The sequence below is a fragment of the Lepisosteus platostomus genome, chromosome 11 (assembly GCF_059453375.1).
Source record: "Lepisosteus platostomus isolate fLepPlt1 chromosome 11, fLepPlt1.hap1, whole genome shotgun sequence".
Classification (NCBI taxonomy): Eukaryota; Metazoa; Chordata; class Actinopteri; order Semionotiformes; family Lepisosteidae; genus Lepisosteus; species Lepisosteus platostomus.
The window spans coordinates 40,678,711-40,694,874 of NC_142621.1; the positions used below are offsets into that span (position 1 = coordinate 40,678,711).

The following is a 16,164-nucleotide window of genomic DNA, read 5'->3' on the forward strand; positions in this document are numbered from 1 at the left end:
TTCTTGAGGTTCACATCTTCAGTCCTGGTGCCCCCTGTGTGTCAAATTACAGAAAAATATGATTCCGTATTATTCTGATTAGCTGCCAAGTCCTTGGTCAGAAATTGTGTGTCTAATCTGACTTCTTTTATGCTTCTTTTTTTTAGAACAAATGGCGAAACTTCATTTGTGGGTGATCTATCTCTTGTTCACTTTTGGAAAGCCCACTTGTGCTAAAGAATTAATACAGTTACTGAGGACATTTTGAACAAGGTTCTTTTGGTTTCAATAATGGTACTAGCGGACAGTTATATACTGAAGAATGCTCAATTACCCGGTATAGAGAAATGGTTCTCTTCAGATCCTTTGCAAGATGACAGCTTCAGAGGAGGTGTAAAAGGTACTGTGTAATTGAGGTACATGATTCCCCTGACAGCCTCTTTCTTGTGATAGTGGGGTTTTTTTGCCCTTAAGACAGGTCAGTGACGTTCTTATTGTACCTCGATATAAGGAGAGAGGTGGATGTTTTGTGCTGTTGTGTCATTGTGGGGTTCTGTGCATGGGCTAGAGGAGGGCGCACTACACATTCCAGCTCTGTCACTCAGCTTCCCCCATATTGCAGAACATTTCTTTGAATGCCAGGCTGTGTTTTACATCCATTACTGGATTGATTGGACGTGTCTACCTGTAGACATGCTAAGATGCAAACCATTAAGCTACAAAACCAGCACAGCAGTATCAAAGAATCAATTTGACATGTAGAGCTAAAAATAAATAAGGACAGGTGTTTAAACTTTTGTGTACCAGTAGACACTTTTGCTATGTGTCTAGAATGCATTTACTGACTATAGATAACAGCAATACCAATCATGTACTTACAGTGCTTTTTTTTGCATTTTGCATGTACTTGAAGTAATTGCTTAAAGCAGATGCATAAACATGATGATTCCTTGTGACACCAGTTTCCTTACATAATAATGAGGATCATGGTGCTAGCAAAACAAGGTTAGCATGGCTTGGATTCTTTTCATCTTTAAATACGTATTATAACCTGCGGTGATTTTGAGTGGCATGGTAAAAAGTTTCTTTAGTCTTTCTGTTGACACTTTTTAAAACTGGCTTCAGATCAGTTGAATTGTAATATGGTATCACAGCAGCAGGACAGTATTGTTCACTCGCTGTCATACATTGTGATTGCTGGATGATAGGTTGAAGACTTTTAGCAAAGCAACATTTATAAATTAGGCACAGTGTGTGAACAGGAGATCTTGCTCGAGAAGTGATCAAAAGTGGAGTCCGTTCTTATTTGCTCACATGTGAATTCACCTTGGGAGGGAAGAAGAAAGTGAAGCAAAGGAACAAGCACTGGTTAATTCCAACATGAAAAGTAAAAAAAAAAAGAGAAAAATCAATGCTTCAACTTTGGAGACTTCTTCAGGTGCCAAGCCTCGTTTTGGGTGACTCCTTTAGAAGGATCCAAGGCCGAAATAGTTTTTTTCTTAGTTCTTTATACTTTTCAGTGTGGATTTAACCTCCACTTGTTCTTTGCAGTTCATATGCTGACAAAGCTCTGACACTCGACCCTCAAAAGAAGGTTTTAGTGTTTTACTGCAAACAATGAACTGCAGAAGCTCTGGCTCCCACTACATTTGTAGCTTCTGCTGTCCAGATACAGTGTTAAAATCAAGCTTTGGATATAAGGGATTGTGCTACAAAGTGGGGGTATAAAAGAGGGTCTATTAGCATTTACAACATTCTGTATTCCCAGAGCATTAAGGATTCTCCCAGTATTATACACCATGATTTTGTCTTTAAATACCTCTTTATAATTAGACAGTTTCAATAGGGGGAATCTATGAATGTAAAGTACTATTCAATCAGAAATCTGGGATCTGACATCTGTATTAAAGGTTTATGAAAATTTGAAAAGTCACATCTGGAAGTCAGTCATGATATCCTCAGAGCTTCCCCACTCCCCACCTGTGGACTTTATTACTTTTATTTCTAAATGAAATCACAGGGTGGGTGATTTTAGATTGGCTGTAATTCATGTTGAGAAATGTTTCGCAAATGTTGAGAAAAAGCGTTTCATGATTTATTATAGGAGTTAAATATCTGCCGAGAGAGAAAATCAAAGATTTGCAAGTGATTTCATGAACTTGCATTGTAGCAAATTAATTTGAGACAGCGAAAAGGTGCCAGCCTTTTTTTAGAAAGAAGTGTCCCACCCGGTTTCTGGATGTGTTTCATCGTCATTCCAAACAGCTTAACTTTGAACACCGGAAGGGAGATTTTATTTGGTCTTTTGAAGAGATTTATGCTTTTTCTTCTGTCGTCTGCCACTGTCTAGCCATAATAAAATTCTAAACGAAACAAGTAAGAAATGACAATTGAAACAATGTTTTCTAAAACACGCCAGGCCTAGTTTTCAGCACCGGTCAGTGGGGAGCTTCAATCCATTCATATCACTGCAGGTGGTGTGAGCATTCTGTAGGCCAACTGATTGGCGCAACTTGGCACACTAGTTAGTAGCCAGTTCAGAGAAATCATCCGTAATGAAAGTAAAAACACATAGAGCAATAAATAGTTAAGCAACCAACCCTTAGAAAAAGACGAAAGGTGAGAGGCAAGCAGAGGAAGGGGAGTACCCAGTGCAGTCAATTCGAGACATCTGCCTACAGGACTGGAAAGGGGAAAAAAATACTACGACTAGAAAAAAAAATTCTGCAAAGATGTTTAAAGCTATAAATCGGAGGAGTCCTGCGCCTGACAGGGGCAGTGTGCTGCTCAGGTGAGTGGAACTCCATTCCTCTGGCTGTCAGCGCGCCGGGGATTAATCTGCGCCAGAACGTGGCCGTTAACAGGGAGGCTGAGAGAGTTATAGATCGCGGAGCCTGTGGCTGCCGCTGATGGGGAATAGTGCCGTTTGCGAAACAGGACAGCCTAATGGTCCCTGAATAAAATAATATTCCGTGCGACAAGCCATCCGACAGCCCTAATTAATAAAAGTTATTAAAAACTGCTGTCAGGGGACAAAATGAATTAGACACGATGGAATTATGAAGCTATTCAGGTAGGGGCTGCTGTGCTAGAGGTTAGGAGGGGAGTGGGAAAGGAGGAAGAGGAGGGGGGTGATGTATACTATACTATACATACACCCTTTATTTTTCATTTCAAAACTGAGGATTCTGTCGTCCTGTGCAGATCTTCATGAAATGTGATTGAAATAAAGGTCCTTCTTCTGTGAAGAGTCTGGTCCTCGATGTGTGAACTTTCCACCTTGGCTTGCTCAGAGTGTAGATACTGTATGGTTATGATCACAACACTTAATTTCTTCTCTGAACTGGGCAAATGCATAAAATGCATTGATGTACTGCTGCACTGGTCACAACCAGTGTAAATATTTTCCAATCATAGTTGACTTTCTATTGGATCCCCTGGCTTCTGCACAATAATGAATCAAATAATTAACAGTCTGGTAAGAACAACCTTGTGAGGGCATGTAAGGTATTTACAGGACCAAAGACAAGTACCGGGAATAATATTGATGAAAATTTCCTTTAAAAGACAGGACTTTTAAGTTTACTAGTTTTAAAGGATATTTCCTACTGTACACCTTCTAAGTTATGCCGTAAATGCCAGCTGAGTTGTTTTTCTTCATTTCAGAGTAGAAAACAGTGGTGGTCACCTCCAGACCTTGAGGGCTGGAATTCTGCCAGCTCCTAAAGCATCTTTAAATTTAAAGCTGCTTAAGACGAGGAAAAACTGATTTGTTAGGCAAATTCATTTACAGTAACTGTTAACTGAGAGCTGAGCTGGAAGCAGAGCAAGAGTCTTGTGAAAGGGTCATCAGCAGTAAAAATGATCTGAACAGGATAGATTTCTATTTGACCTTTCTCATGTAAATTTTCAAAAGAATTTACATTGAGGTTTACTTTACAATGTCCAGTATGTGCTTTAGGTTTACATGAATAATCCAGGTTTAATAGATGTCTCTTCCATTTTAGGTATTTCTACCAGTTATAATTGAATACATCTTTTTTCATAGCCTTGAAACCTTCAAATCACCCTGTTGTTGCAGAATACAGGATACTGGCTTTATTGAAAATCTTTAATGTTTTGTTGAAATGGAAAGGGTTAAAAGGCAGTGCAAAGTACATTTCTGCTCAGCTGCTGGGGAAACCAAAAAATCCGATAAAGGGTTTCATACAAACCTGGTTCCTTATTTCATGCCTGAAGAGGAACGGCTAAGCTTAAAATGGGCAGATCCTAATTAGTTTTCTCCATGCTACAGCAAAAAAACATAGTAAAAAGGCCTGACCGCTTGACATCACCTTTTATTTGGTTCAGTAGTACATTAAAAGAAAAACGGTACAGCAGAGCCGTGCTTCTGCAACCATTTAACTAGGGGAAAACACATCAGTGCACTTATAGCACCTGTAGTTTCTTGTAGCTCAAAACGTCAAAGGGCGATCCTTTTTAAAGGTTCTTCTTACAGCAGCATTATCTATTTGTTGTCTGATCGCAACAGATCTCAGAAACAGGACTGGGCCTGGAAGGTACTGAAATGGCAGACTTCCCCCCCCCAAAAAAATCAGTTTGCTTTTGTAAGTGGTGTTCTGGACCTGTCAGTGGCTCTCCTCTCTATATCAGAATTTCTAAACCACTGTCCTAGGTTGGTGATTGGTAACACTGTACTGTAATAGTCCTGATGACAGGACATTGAAGATGCCTTGACTCTTATCAAAACAATGGGGGTCCTCACTATAATCCCCCACTGGGCTTGCATTATCTTCTCCACATACAGTTCCCCTCAATTCAGGTGGTGAAAAAATTGCTCACTTCTCTTGGTGCTCTGTTTGTAGTGTAGCTACTGGCACAAGATGGCTACTGCATGTTACCCAGGTGGGTGTTGCCCTTCTGTGATTCCCTCCTGTATGTGAAGTGCTTTGAGATGCTTTGGCAAGAAACGTGCTCTATAAACGCAGCAAGTTAATTCACAAACTTTTCTCAGTAGAGGAAAGGCAAATTTTATGTTCTGGAGCTGAGTCTTTAAACACAAATTCAGTTGAAGGCCTTTAAAAGGTTTTACTTTCTGTAAGATTGAAACAAATATTTGTAAGAAAACTGGTGTTTTATAATTACTATTAAAGTCTATTTTCTGTGAAATTCCTCTGAAGTTGTCCTTTCAATTGGCAATATAGCACGCAGAAAAGGTCATCTTGCGATTTTTCATTTTAGAACAGCACAGAGTGAAAGATTTTTATGGGGTACTCCTTTTAAAGGGAGTTTTTTTCTTAAAAGTGCAGAAATAAAATAAATGGTCTAATTTGTTTAATTAAAAACGGGTTCAGCCGGACTGGTGTTATTTGTGTTTGCTGATTTAATGTCTGCTGTGTTTAGAGAAATCACTCCTAGCCGTCTTTCTGTGCCTTTCCATGTCTGATGTTTGCAGAAGTTAAATTAGATGCTCATCAATATTAATGAAAAATAAGAAGTTTAAAGCATGTTTACACGCTGCACTAAAATGCTCATCTGGTGCAGTGTTTCATTTATATTACATCAATTGATTTTGGAGTTTTACATCACCTCCTTCTAACAGATCGAGACATTTCCACTTTTCTTTAATACTTGTTCATTCTTTTTTTTAACATAGGGAATCCGTGACATTTTTCTCTTTTTTTTTGTACAACAAAGATATAGGATTATCTATATCTTTGTCTCTCTCAGAGAAAAGGCCCTTATTTGCCTGTTTACAGCTCTCTCTACATCATTTCCCTCTGCAAGCTGCCAAAGCAGAAGAGCCTTTAGGATTGGTCCTAGGGGCATGCTGTTCAGCTGAAGCAAAACAATGAAAAATGAAACTGTCATTTATTTTTTATTTGTCTATATTCATACATGACAAAAAAAAGTGTTCCTTTTCTGCTGTATAGAGACCTTTTGATGCAAGTTAAACAATGTACACTTTCTTTCAAATTTCTTTTCATGTGAGACAGTATGTGCATTCTCCTCTCTGGGTTTGACTACTGAACTGTACTTGCTGACACACAGACCTTTAGATAACACTTTAGATTAAGTGTTACCAAAACCTTCTGTAAATATTTTAGAAATAGAATATGCAATGAAAGTATTAAAGAAATAATACAATAATCATAATAATGAACACTTTTTGCTGTAGATTAATTTCATGTTAGTAATAAACCGTAGTCCTGACCATAGCCTAAACCATACCCCTAATTCTATGGATGTGTTTAATTTATATTTCAGAATCTGTTAATACTTTGTAGGTACTATACAGTATATTAACAGCTTGCTTGTTAACTGTTCATAAAGTGCAATTTTGCAGGCCTTTACCAAAATGTGACAGACATTTTTTCATCTATGTGAGATGTGTGCATTTTGCAAAACATCTGTGTAAATATAAAATCGTGTTAAAATGAAAACTATCAACTGTGAACTATGTTAAAATAAAAGGTTATTGGTTTGAGATTTAAATTTTCAAGCACGATGGCTTCAGTAGTGCTTCTGCAATCCCCTCCGTTTCTCATGGTGCATTTGATTTATAGTCAACATTGACTCAACTGCCTGACCCCAGAACTGCTTGTTAGGTTTAACAGACGTCTCCTCTGTGAAAATGGCATGCCTGTTGGTGATGGTCTTGAGGCATCCTGAGCAAGAAAATCTATTAGGAGGTTCCAGTTTCCTGGAAAAACAAACAAAACTAAGTTTTCCCACACAGCCATTTCACATCAGATTGAAAGTGCTTTTGAAAGCACATGTGGAACACCTTTCCTAGGAAATGTACAGTACAGTATGTGTGTGTGATGTTGTCGGTTACATCCCTACTTGCCCTGTATTGCCAGTGACCCTGTGCCAGGTTTGCAAGCCAGCTTATGATCCATACTGTAGCAATGCGATGGGAGCTCCAGCAAGATCCCCTTAGGGACCTAAGAAAAGGTAGTGTCACTCCCTTCACTCTCAGTTCACTGGTTCTGCCCTGTGGATGTAGGCTCAACAAGGCAAGCATAATCCTGGTAAAACATCCTCCTAGTCTCTTCATCAGAGTGACACTTTCTTGTCACTTCAGAATGTGGGAAAGTCTGAGCCTCACATGAAGATTCCGCTACAAGAGTGTGTGTCTCCCATTCATATAACACACATGTGTATATAAAACTGATGGATAGATACATAATTAGGAAGAACTATTGAATATAACAAGACAGGGTGGTGAAATTGTAGATTTTATAAGGACAACAACTTGTTCAAATTCATTTTGTTCAAAAATAAGATATGACAAGACAGTCTGGTTAGACTCTATCGGGAAATGCCTAATATACAGTACTGTCAGCTTTGGCTTTTGCGATACTATAAAACTCTCCTAGCAGGTTGATGACTCTGGGCAAGGAAATACAAATACAAAAATTGCATGCCGTTTTCTTTTTTCTGTACTTGAACGGTTATCTAAAGTGGCTTTATTAAACTGAGTCACCTGATTGTATAGAAATCCTTGTTTCCACCAATCTGGTTTCGGGAGAAGGGCAATCTCTCTCTCTGATGCTGTGATGAAAAGGGGGAAGAAAAACAGGCAGACAGAGGGAAGCTCTTGGTGCAAAATTAAGCTGGCATCTGATATGGAGGCTGAATTGGAAAGCAGCAGCACTCCCAAGACTGACACCTCAGGGAGGCTGGGTTACCTATGCCTAGGCACTGGGGGAATGTGTGATTGCAAAACAAAATTCTGCTTGGAAGTGATTTCTTAAGTAAGGTTTCAATCCAATTTACAATAGCAGAGTGCTTCTAAATAATAGGGCTGGAAGGGTGGCTCAGGTCCTTGTGCAATAGAAGTGCGTTTTAAAAAGCCCGCAGCTCCACAGAGAGATCAATACTGGCTGGACCGACTATAGTACACAATAGTGCAGCCTAGCACGGTCAAAGCAAACTGGCAATGTTACAGGACTGTAAGCTAAACTGTATAGAGGCATTTAATTACCTCCCAGGGACCCACTTTAAAGTTGCAAACAGTCCCGAATGTAAATTCCGCCCTTGTTAAACTCAAAGTTGTCTGTTTTATCCCTGTAGGCGTCATTTGTCGCTTTTATTAAAATCATTCAAATGAAAATGTAAGCTAATGGTGTGTTTACAGAAATTAAAGACAGGCTAATGCAAGGCCAGCTATTGTAAAGACATTAGCATGGGGTCTTAAGTGAACAGTCTTAAACATGTAGCTACAGTATGTGTAAGTATTACTTGCAATTTAAATACATTTTCCATCTGTTTTTAAACAAATGTCCAAAATATATAATCACAAAACCTTTATCCCAAAGATGTTATAATAATGGCAAGTTTAAATATTTTATAAAGGCCATTAAAATAATTTTGAAGATCCAGGTCCATTCACCTGCTTTTCAGTGTCTACTTAATACAGAGCCAAGGTGAGTCAAAGTCTAAGGCACAAGGCAGGACACACCCTGGTAGGGACACCCCAATCTCGAGAACATAAATGCAGGAATAGTTTAGAGACACTACACTAGATAACATGTTTTTGGATTATAAGAGGATACCAGAGAAGCCACAGGAAGGCACCCCAATCTGGAATCAAACCCAGAACCCAAGAGCTATGAACCAGCAATGCTAACCAAGATGCCACTGAGCTAACCTAACAGTGAAATGAATTTTATTGGTGGCATAATACCCTACAGGAGCACTTGGATCTCACCATGGAAAGTAATTGGTTCAACCAAGTTTCATGAGTGTACAGTATACTGTAGGTCCTAGATATCTGCTGCTGTCAAGCAGACAAATAACTAATAGGTTTCAAAATGTTGTCTGTGTTCACTGTGACAAAGACATCAGTCATATTTGTTGAGACAAAAAGGAGGCCAGATGCATGAGTTAAAGGTAGGAGGAGAAAGCTGGAGATGGAGACAGGCCAAAAGGACAGGCCTGAGAGAAGGTCCCTTCCAAACCCATGAAGTTTTTACAAATCAATCTCTGCATTTGTTGAGTTTAAACAAAGGGTTAAAGAAGCAATCTGAAGCCGCAAGTCTGTTTTTTTTCTCTTCTCTGCATTCTCCCATCTTGTGGGAAATAAACTCATTTACTGTGCGTTGACTCGGATTTGCAGTGCTGGTTCGGGGGAGTGGAGGTGGAGGGGGGCACCCTTGATAGAGGAACAGATAATATGATTTAGCTCATAGGAGAAATCATTTACCAGCGCAATTTGTCGACAAGGATCTGGGGATGTTTTCGTGTAGCGGCTGCAGTCACATTGATCGAGCTTCTTTTACCCTCTCTCTCTTCCCTTTTCCTCCACATTAATAACATCCACCGTTACGACAAGTGGATGCGGCGATTTTTTATAACCGAGAGAAAGGGTGCCGAGTGCATTAAAACGTAACGCACTGCGCCAGGGAGATATATTAAATATCAATTTCTGATTTAGGTTTATTAAAAAGAAAACTTCAAGGCAAGCAATTTTTTTCTAACTTCATAAAAGAGGCTGAGTGCAATTTTTTATGTCGCCTATTCAAGTTTCCTTTGTTCACAGTGACCTGTCAACAAGTGTGAAGTGATGGGTGGTGCATTATACAGAAGCTGCTTCAAAGCTGTAAAGGACATACAGCCACCAGGATAATGTGTAACTTAAAACACGTGAGCTCTGGTTATTTTGTGTCCAATTTTACTTTCGTGTCACAAATTAGCTTTTTCCAACTTATGCATTAACATACTGTGGAAGACCTCAAATATATAAGAATCCTTCTGGTCTTTCTTTTCAACTCGGACAGCAATGATAAAGGTCACTGATGTTGACACATCCTGGCCAAACTCATTATGACGGGTTGAGAAGACAATTTTCCTCAGTGCCGCTTTCAGTCGTCAAACTATAGGACCAGTGTTTGTCCTTGTCTGTCGGTTAAAAAGACATTTTGGCAATCGTAGCAGTACTGGTATTTATATCAGGTTTGAGGCACTGGCATCAAGAATAAGGTTTTGTTTGTAGAGTATCGAAAAGCAATTTGTTTGCAAGCAAACTAAATTCTGGCCTAAACTGTACTTTACACTCTGTTTTTTCTAATTGTTTTTTTAGAGCTATTCCTTTTGGCATGTCAATAAAAAACAGTGATCTGTCAACAGTTTCAGCGCACAGTTTCACAATGGGATTTAATTCTATGAACCTGCTATATTTAGCTCATATGGTTCATGGTTCATGTCATGTTATTCTAGAGAAGTTAACTGTTACAGTAGGTCCCGTCATTGCCTTTATTCTCACAGATTGCTCAAATCAAGATTTCTTAATTGGTTGTAAACATACAATATATATAATGTAATCACTGTGTTGTGTAAATACGCACAAACACCCAAGCAGGATTTACAATCGAATTGTAAAGTAAAAAATATTGGATAGGATGTAATCTAGAAAACTTCCTTTCATTTGAAGAACAAACATAATAAGATTTTTGTTTATTTGTTTCTTGACAAAATGCAATTCACATTGACAACAAGGAGCTTGTCTTCCTTGTTGGAAGATCTGTAGGAAGCAATGAGTTTTATAGTAATGTAATGCTGAGACACGCTCCCTCACCACATTTTCTCAACGCACTTGGTTTGATCTGGTAAGTTCGTTGACCCTGTCAGAGACGTTAAGAGATCTGAGTCAAATCTCCCAAAAGCTCAGCCTGTCTGTAAGTCATCCATGTAAAACTGAAGGAAGAGAAGGAGAGGTGGACGGAAACTAGGAGATGGACAGATTACACAATATAGACACGGGATGGAGAGGGATCTGGTGAAAAGAAAGTTTGAAAGAATGAGAGGAGGGCAAAAAGCAGGACGAACAGCATGAGTTAGAGAAAGCGAGGAGGAGAGTCTTTTCAGACTCAGTAAAAAACATGGTGAAGAGAAGATTCAATTGGGGAGTTTCAGGTTTCTTAAAGAGTCTGAATGTCAGAAAGAGACTAGATTGTGGTCTTCAGACTTTTACAGGGAATCAATCACGATGATCCCAGTAGCTCTTTCAAATTAGCAGAAAACAAGGATACAGCTGCCAACTTGTTAGAAGCCATTTTCACCGCAATAGTAAGAAACCGCATTATCAATATATGGAATGGTTTACTGGGACATGTTGTAGAGGCAAAGATGCTGGTAACCTTCAAGTCTAGCTCGATGCTATAATGCAATCATTTGCATTTACAGTTTAATGAAGAGCACTCATCTTTAGCTTTTTTTTTCTCTTAGTCCCAACTCAGTTGTTTCATTTGTTTAGCACCATCTCACATTGCTTTACAAACACAGGTTAAAATAAGGATCAAGTCAGTGTGCAACAGGTTAGTAAGTAAGCAAGGAAGAGAAGAGAACTGAATTGAGGAAAGAGCCGGGAAACGGTGGAGAGACATTGCATGGAAGTACAGAAGAGACAACTGGGGTCAAACATCAAGCTAGCCCCCAGACTGAGCTGTAGCCGTCCTGAGATCCAGATCTCGCCAAGTCTGTCCAGCTTCCTAGCTGGTACAGCAGAATCGTTTTTCATTTGGATAATGGAGCATTTCCCTAATTCAGAGGACAGTCTCATTTGTTTGCCAACATGTCAATGACTGCGGCTCTCATTGTTTCCACTACATTTACATTAATGCAATTCTCTGCACTCTTATTAAATAGAGGCTCTTTCAACATCATCGATGGCGCACTGTGAAAGCTAATGCTGCTTAGTCAGTGGAAAAGGCTAATAACAATAAAGAAAACTGAAATAACATTTGTATTTATTTTCTTCCCTGTAGTCTTCTTTTATATCTCCGAAACAGATGAATGGAAGAAATAATAATCATTGATTTGGTTTGAATTTTTTATTGTCTTGCTTGGAAATCTTCCCTTATTCAAGAATATATATGATCTTTTTATTAGTGCTGTATTCCCCTTTTAAATGTTAGTTATCTGTTGTAGTGTCCTGATACATTTTTTGATACATTTACATGCTGTCATACTTGTTTCAAAGTGCGGCAGTAAGCAACAAAAGTGGCTTAAATTGCCTGTTGTTCCTGTAACTAAAAATATACTTTTCCCCACTGTTTTAAAAAAATACTTTCAGTTATTTTTAGTTACTATTATATCATTATCTGGAATATAAATTTACTTTCATTTTAAAAGGAAATCTAACGTTCTGAAGGCATCAGTGGTCAGTTTTCATAAAAAGAAAGTACTTTCCATACATTATACATACTTTTACAATACAGGAGGACTAAAAATGAAAGAATGCATTCTAGGTCTATATGTCAGTTATTATTGCAAAAACTAAATTTACATGGCTCACTGATATCTCAGCTTACAATATTAAGTAGGTGGAGACATACAATACTGAGTTTGAAAGTGTTCCATGAAAAGAAAACATAAAAAATCCAGGACCAGGGTACCACAGATCATTTATTTTCCACTTCGGACACATAGACTGAAATGTAAACAGATCATGGGACACATTCCCTAAATTGTTTTGGGCTTTGACAATGTGTGGGAAAAAGAAGACAACGAAACAATTTGCTGGAAAAAGTCAATAAATTAATGGATTTGAAACTTATGAGCTAGCCCTTAGAAACCGAGAATTTAGCCATGGATAGGATGTTGAAGTGTCTCCTGGCTTCTGAAAAAAAGACAACTTCCTCTGGCTGATAGGATTATTGCTTTCTTGTGGTTCTGTGCTTCCGAGAGAAACTGTACATTTTGGTGGCAGGTTCTCAGCTCAGGGGTCAAGCTTGAGTCTCAAAGGGCAAGCCTAGATTAGTATTAGATTAATATCCTCAAATAACACCCCTCAGCCCCCACCCTACCCCCAGACAGGATGTCCCTATACACTTAATACCCCCTAAATGAGAGCATATTACCCGCCATCCCTCCACCTTACTGCCTTACCCCTGCAATCACACAGTGACAGCGAAGATGACCCCTGCCCGATGAAGGAATCCCAGCGAGACACGATGCTGTCAATCACAGTGAAAGGCTACTCTTTCCTGGGAGCGAAAAGCAAGTGCTGAGAGTGACAGGACGGTGTCAGGACAAAGCCTGCACAGGAGCCAGGACTGACCGCAAGAAAGAGAAACCGAGATGACTCTAATTCACACCCTGACACTCAGCCTGGCGAGGAGAGAAAGAGAGAGCAGGGGGGGGGGAACCCACAGAAGGGAAATGGCTGCTAGTATTAGAAACCTGTAATTTAAATCAAAGGTTATAATCAAAAATTTATCAGTTAATTGATCTTTCGCCTCGTGCTTGCCAAGAGAGCAATTTAGATTCCCCTCGTTCCAGCCCTGTGCTGCTATCGAACGATGTTCTACAAAATAAAGTGTGTTGGGTAATAATGATCAAGCGATTCTTTAATCTGCCCTGAAACGCGATATGATAGCCCTTTCCCTAAGTTATTTAGCTTGCAGGACAGCATTTATTTCCCCAGCCTTTTGTGATCTGAGATGAAAAACGAGACCCCAAAATGTGCTCTCTACCAATTTTCTACTGCTTTCTTTTTTATGTTTTCATTCACTTCCAATTTTAGCTGATAGTATGCTGCTTAAAAGCTAACTAGGGAATACCCTTTTCTATATATGTTTTTTGTTATTTATTTTCTAGTGGTTTCAGAAGACAGATTTTGCGTCTAATGACCAGATTTAGTTGAAATTAGATTTACAGCGGTTTTCTTTCCTTTTTCTCCCAACTGCACTTCAGACCATGGTGTACGTATTCCCCAATGTTGCTTCGAGTCTAAACAGCTGTGTCATAAAGACTCCTTTCAGAAACTTCAGCCACGCAGATATCCTATGTAGATTTGAATGTTGCCTCTTTATTTATTCATCCAGTTCTAGTGAATCTGCTTTTAAATACTCCCTCCAGATAAGCATCTTATTGTTCCTTTCTTAATCAATTCTTTTCTCGCGTCAGTCATTTTTTATTTATTTTTTGTCCTTCCAAACACCCTTTGTGGAATTTAGATTGTTTTTAAATGAGAGCATTCTTTTAAGAAAGCAATTTGCAGTATGGGCGCAATTCCTCTAGGGTTCTTTCTTCCTTATTAAAAAATGTGTTTTGTCTTCCTTGCAGTGCATTGTGAGCATCATCAGGGTTAAAATGGCACTCCTAATTCAGTTTTGGAATTTTAAGCGACACAGACCTAGGGGTGGAGATGGGGAGGGGAGGAGGGTCACTGGTTTGCCTCTCTTTAAGCAAGAGCTGAACGATTAGCATCACATTTAACAAATGTTTTTCTGTTAAAAACAGGGTAACCAAGAGGCCACAGCCCCCCCAGAAGCGATGGCCCAGCCGTACCCCCCGGCCCAGTACCCCCCGCCGCCTCAGAACGGGATTCCTGCGGAGTATGCAGCGCCACACCCCCACCCCACGCAGGACTACACGGGGCAGAGCACAGTGCCTGAGCATGCCATGACCATCTACACCCCCACACAGACGCACTCAGAGCAGCCGGGCACCGATTCCAGCACGCCCTCCCTCACCGGCACAACGACAGTACCGGTAAGCCACCCAGTGGTGCAACAACCATCAGCACAATTATCACACCGCTTCTGAACTAGTAGTGTGCATAACAAACACAGAAATACAAGAATTAAGATGGCACTGCAACATGCATGCCTTATTTATTGCCCTATGATTAAATTTTACTTGCTCGCCAGGGAACCACTGGCTGCTTCCGTCTACTGAATTTAGGGTGTATATTTTCTCTTGCTTTCAAAGCTTTTGAAATCTTGATCACAGCAAAATAAAGCCTCTTACATGAGAGGTACTGTATGAGATATTTAGATTAATAAGCTTACAACCAGATGTGCATGACAGGCCCTCTTATTGTGATCCCTGTGCATAATGAAATAATAAGAAGAGACGAAAGCTGAGTAAGACATACTGTACAATTGCAACAGTAAAAATGCTACAAAAACTGTTGTTGAAAAAGAGGCAAAAACATTGCTGGAAACGATGAATAAAATGGATGGAATTATGCCGAACATGAAACAAAGTGATCGTCTGGAAAATTGCAATCTTTTCTGTAGCTCTGACATGTTTTTATTGAACAGACGTGATTTAGGTGAATTCATTATGTCGATTAACATTGGTCATCAACAGTGAGGTCTACTGTGAAGGTCACAGGCGAGTAATGTGTAGTGTGGGGCCACTGCTGTAAGCAATATAAGCGGTACATCTGTGACGTAAGTTTTGCTCCAGGTGGCTGATGCAGTCCTATGGGATTCTGTCCCATTCCTGTCGTAGAACCTGGACAATCCTGTGCCTGCTCACAGATCTCTGAGCCTTCCAAGCCATCCCTTGTTCCAGCTAATCATACAAACATTCACTTTGGCTCAAGTCTAGTTGTTGTCCTACCAGAGTGTTCTCAACATAGATTAAGCCTACTGGAACAGCAGGATGTAAGGTCTCATGACTTCATTCATGTAGCACCATACAATCAAGTTGCCATCAATCACTACAAAAGGAGATCTGTAGCAACGAAGCTCTCCTGCCCAGACCATCTCACCTGTGCACTTCCATAGATTAGTCAGTCGTGCACCCAACAATTAGTATATCATTCTGCATATTCACTCATTGATATAAATAAGAGTGCTCAGCACAAAACCTTGATTCATCACTTAAGAGGACTTGGCTGAACTTCTAAAAAAACCACTTGATGTGTTGTTCCAATATACCGATGATATGAAAACATTATTCTTTTCATAATCCGTTGTTCTTTTCTGAGTTTTCCTTTCTTAATCTTCAATAGGATTGATATTGAACAGGTTAAATTACCTCATCATCACCTGTGCCCAGTGAACTCTAATTAATGAGATGAGTTTAGGGTCGCTTAAGTGCATCACTTTCAGCATCAATGAACTTTTAATGCAAATAAGGCCAAAAAATATTAAATCAGTATACAAAACCTGAATGTTCTGTTTTCCAAAGTTACATACATCCATGTATTGTGTTTCTTTTGACTGTCAGTTCATTTATAATCATTCTTCCTCTTCAAGATAGTTTATATATATATAACATTCTTCATTTAGTACTCAAATGTTTAACGTTTGGGGTGGCATGGTGGTGCAGTGATTAGCATCGTTTCCTTGCAGCACTGGGGCCCTGGGTTAAATTTCGTCCTTTGGGTGCTGTGTGTGTTTTGTATGTTCTCCCTGTATTTGTGTGGGTCTCCTGTGGGTG

At 39.4% G+C, this 16,164-nt stretch overlaps 1 protein-coding gene across 14 annotated transcripts in view; it reads left to right on the top strand.

The window, feature by feature from the left end:
- Positions 1–16,164, top strand: part of LOC148652662 (RNA binding protein fox-1 homolog 3) — a 514,276-nt gene that overhangs the window by 438,081 nt on the left and 60,031 nt on the right. For all 14 annotated transcript variants that reach the window (XM_088599663.1, XM_088599667.1, XM_088599670.1 and 11 more), the window contains one exon: positions 14,230–14,481. In XM_088599663.1, coding sequence (XP_088455789.1) covers positions 14,230–14,481 — 252 coding nt within the window. The remainder of the gene's footprint in view (positions 1–14,229; positions 14,482–16,164) is intronic.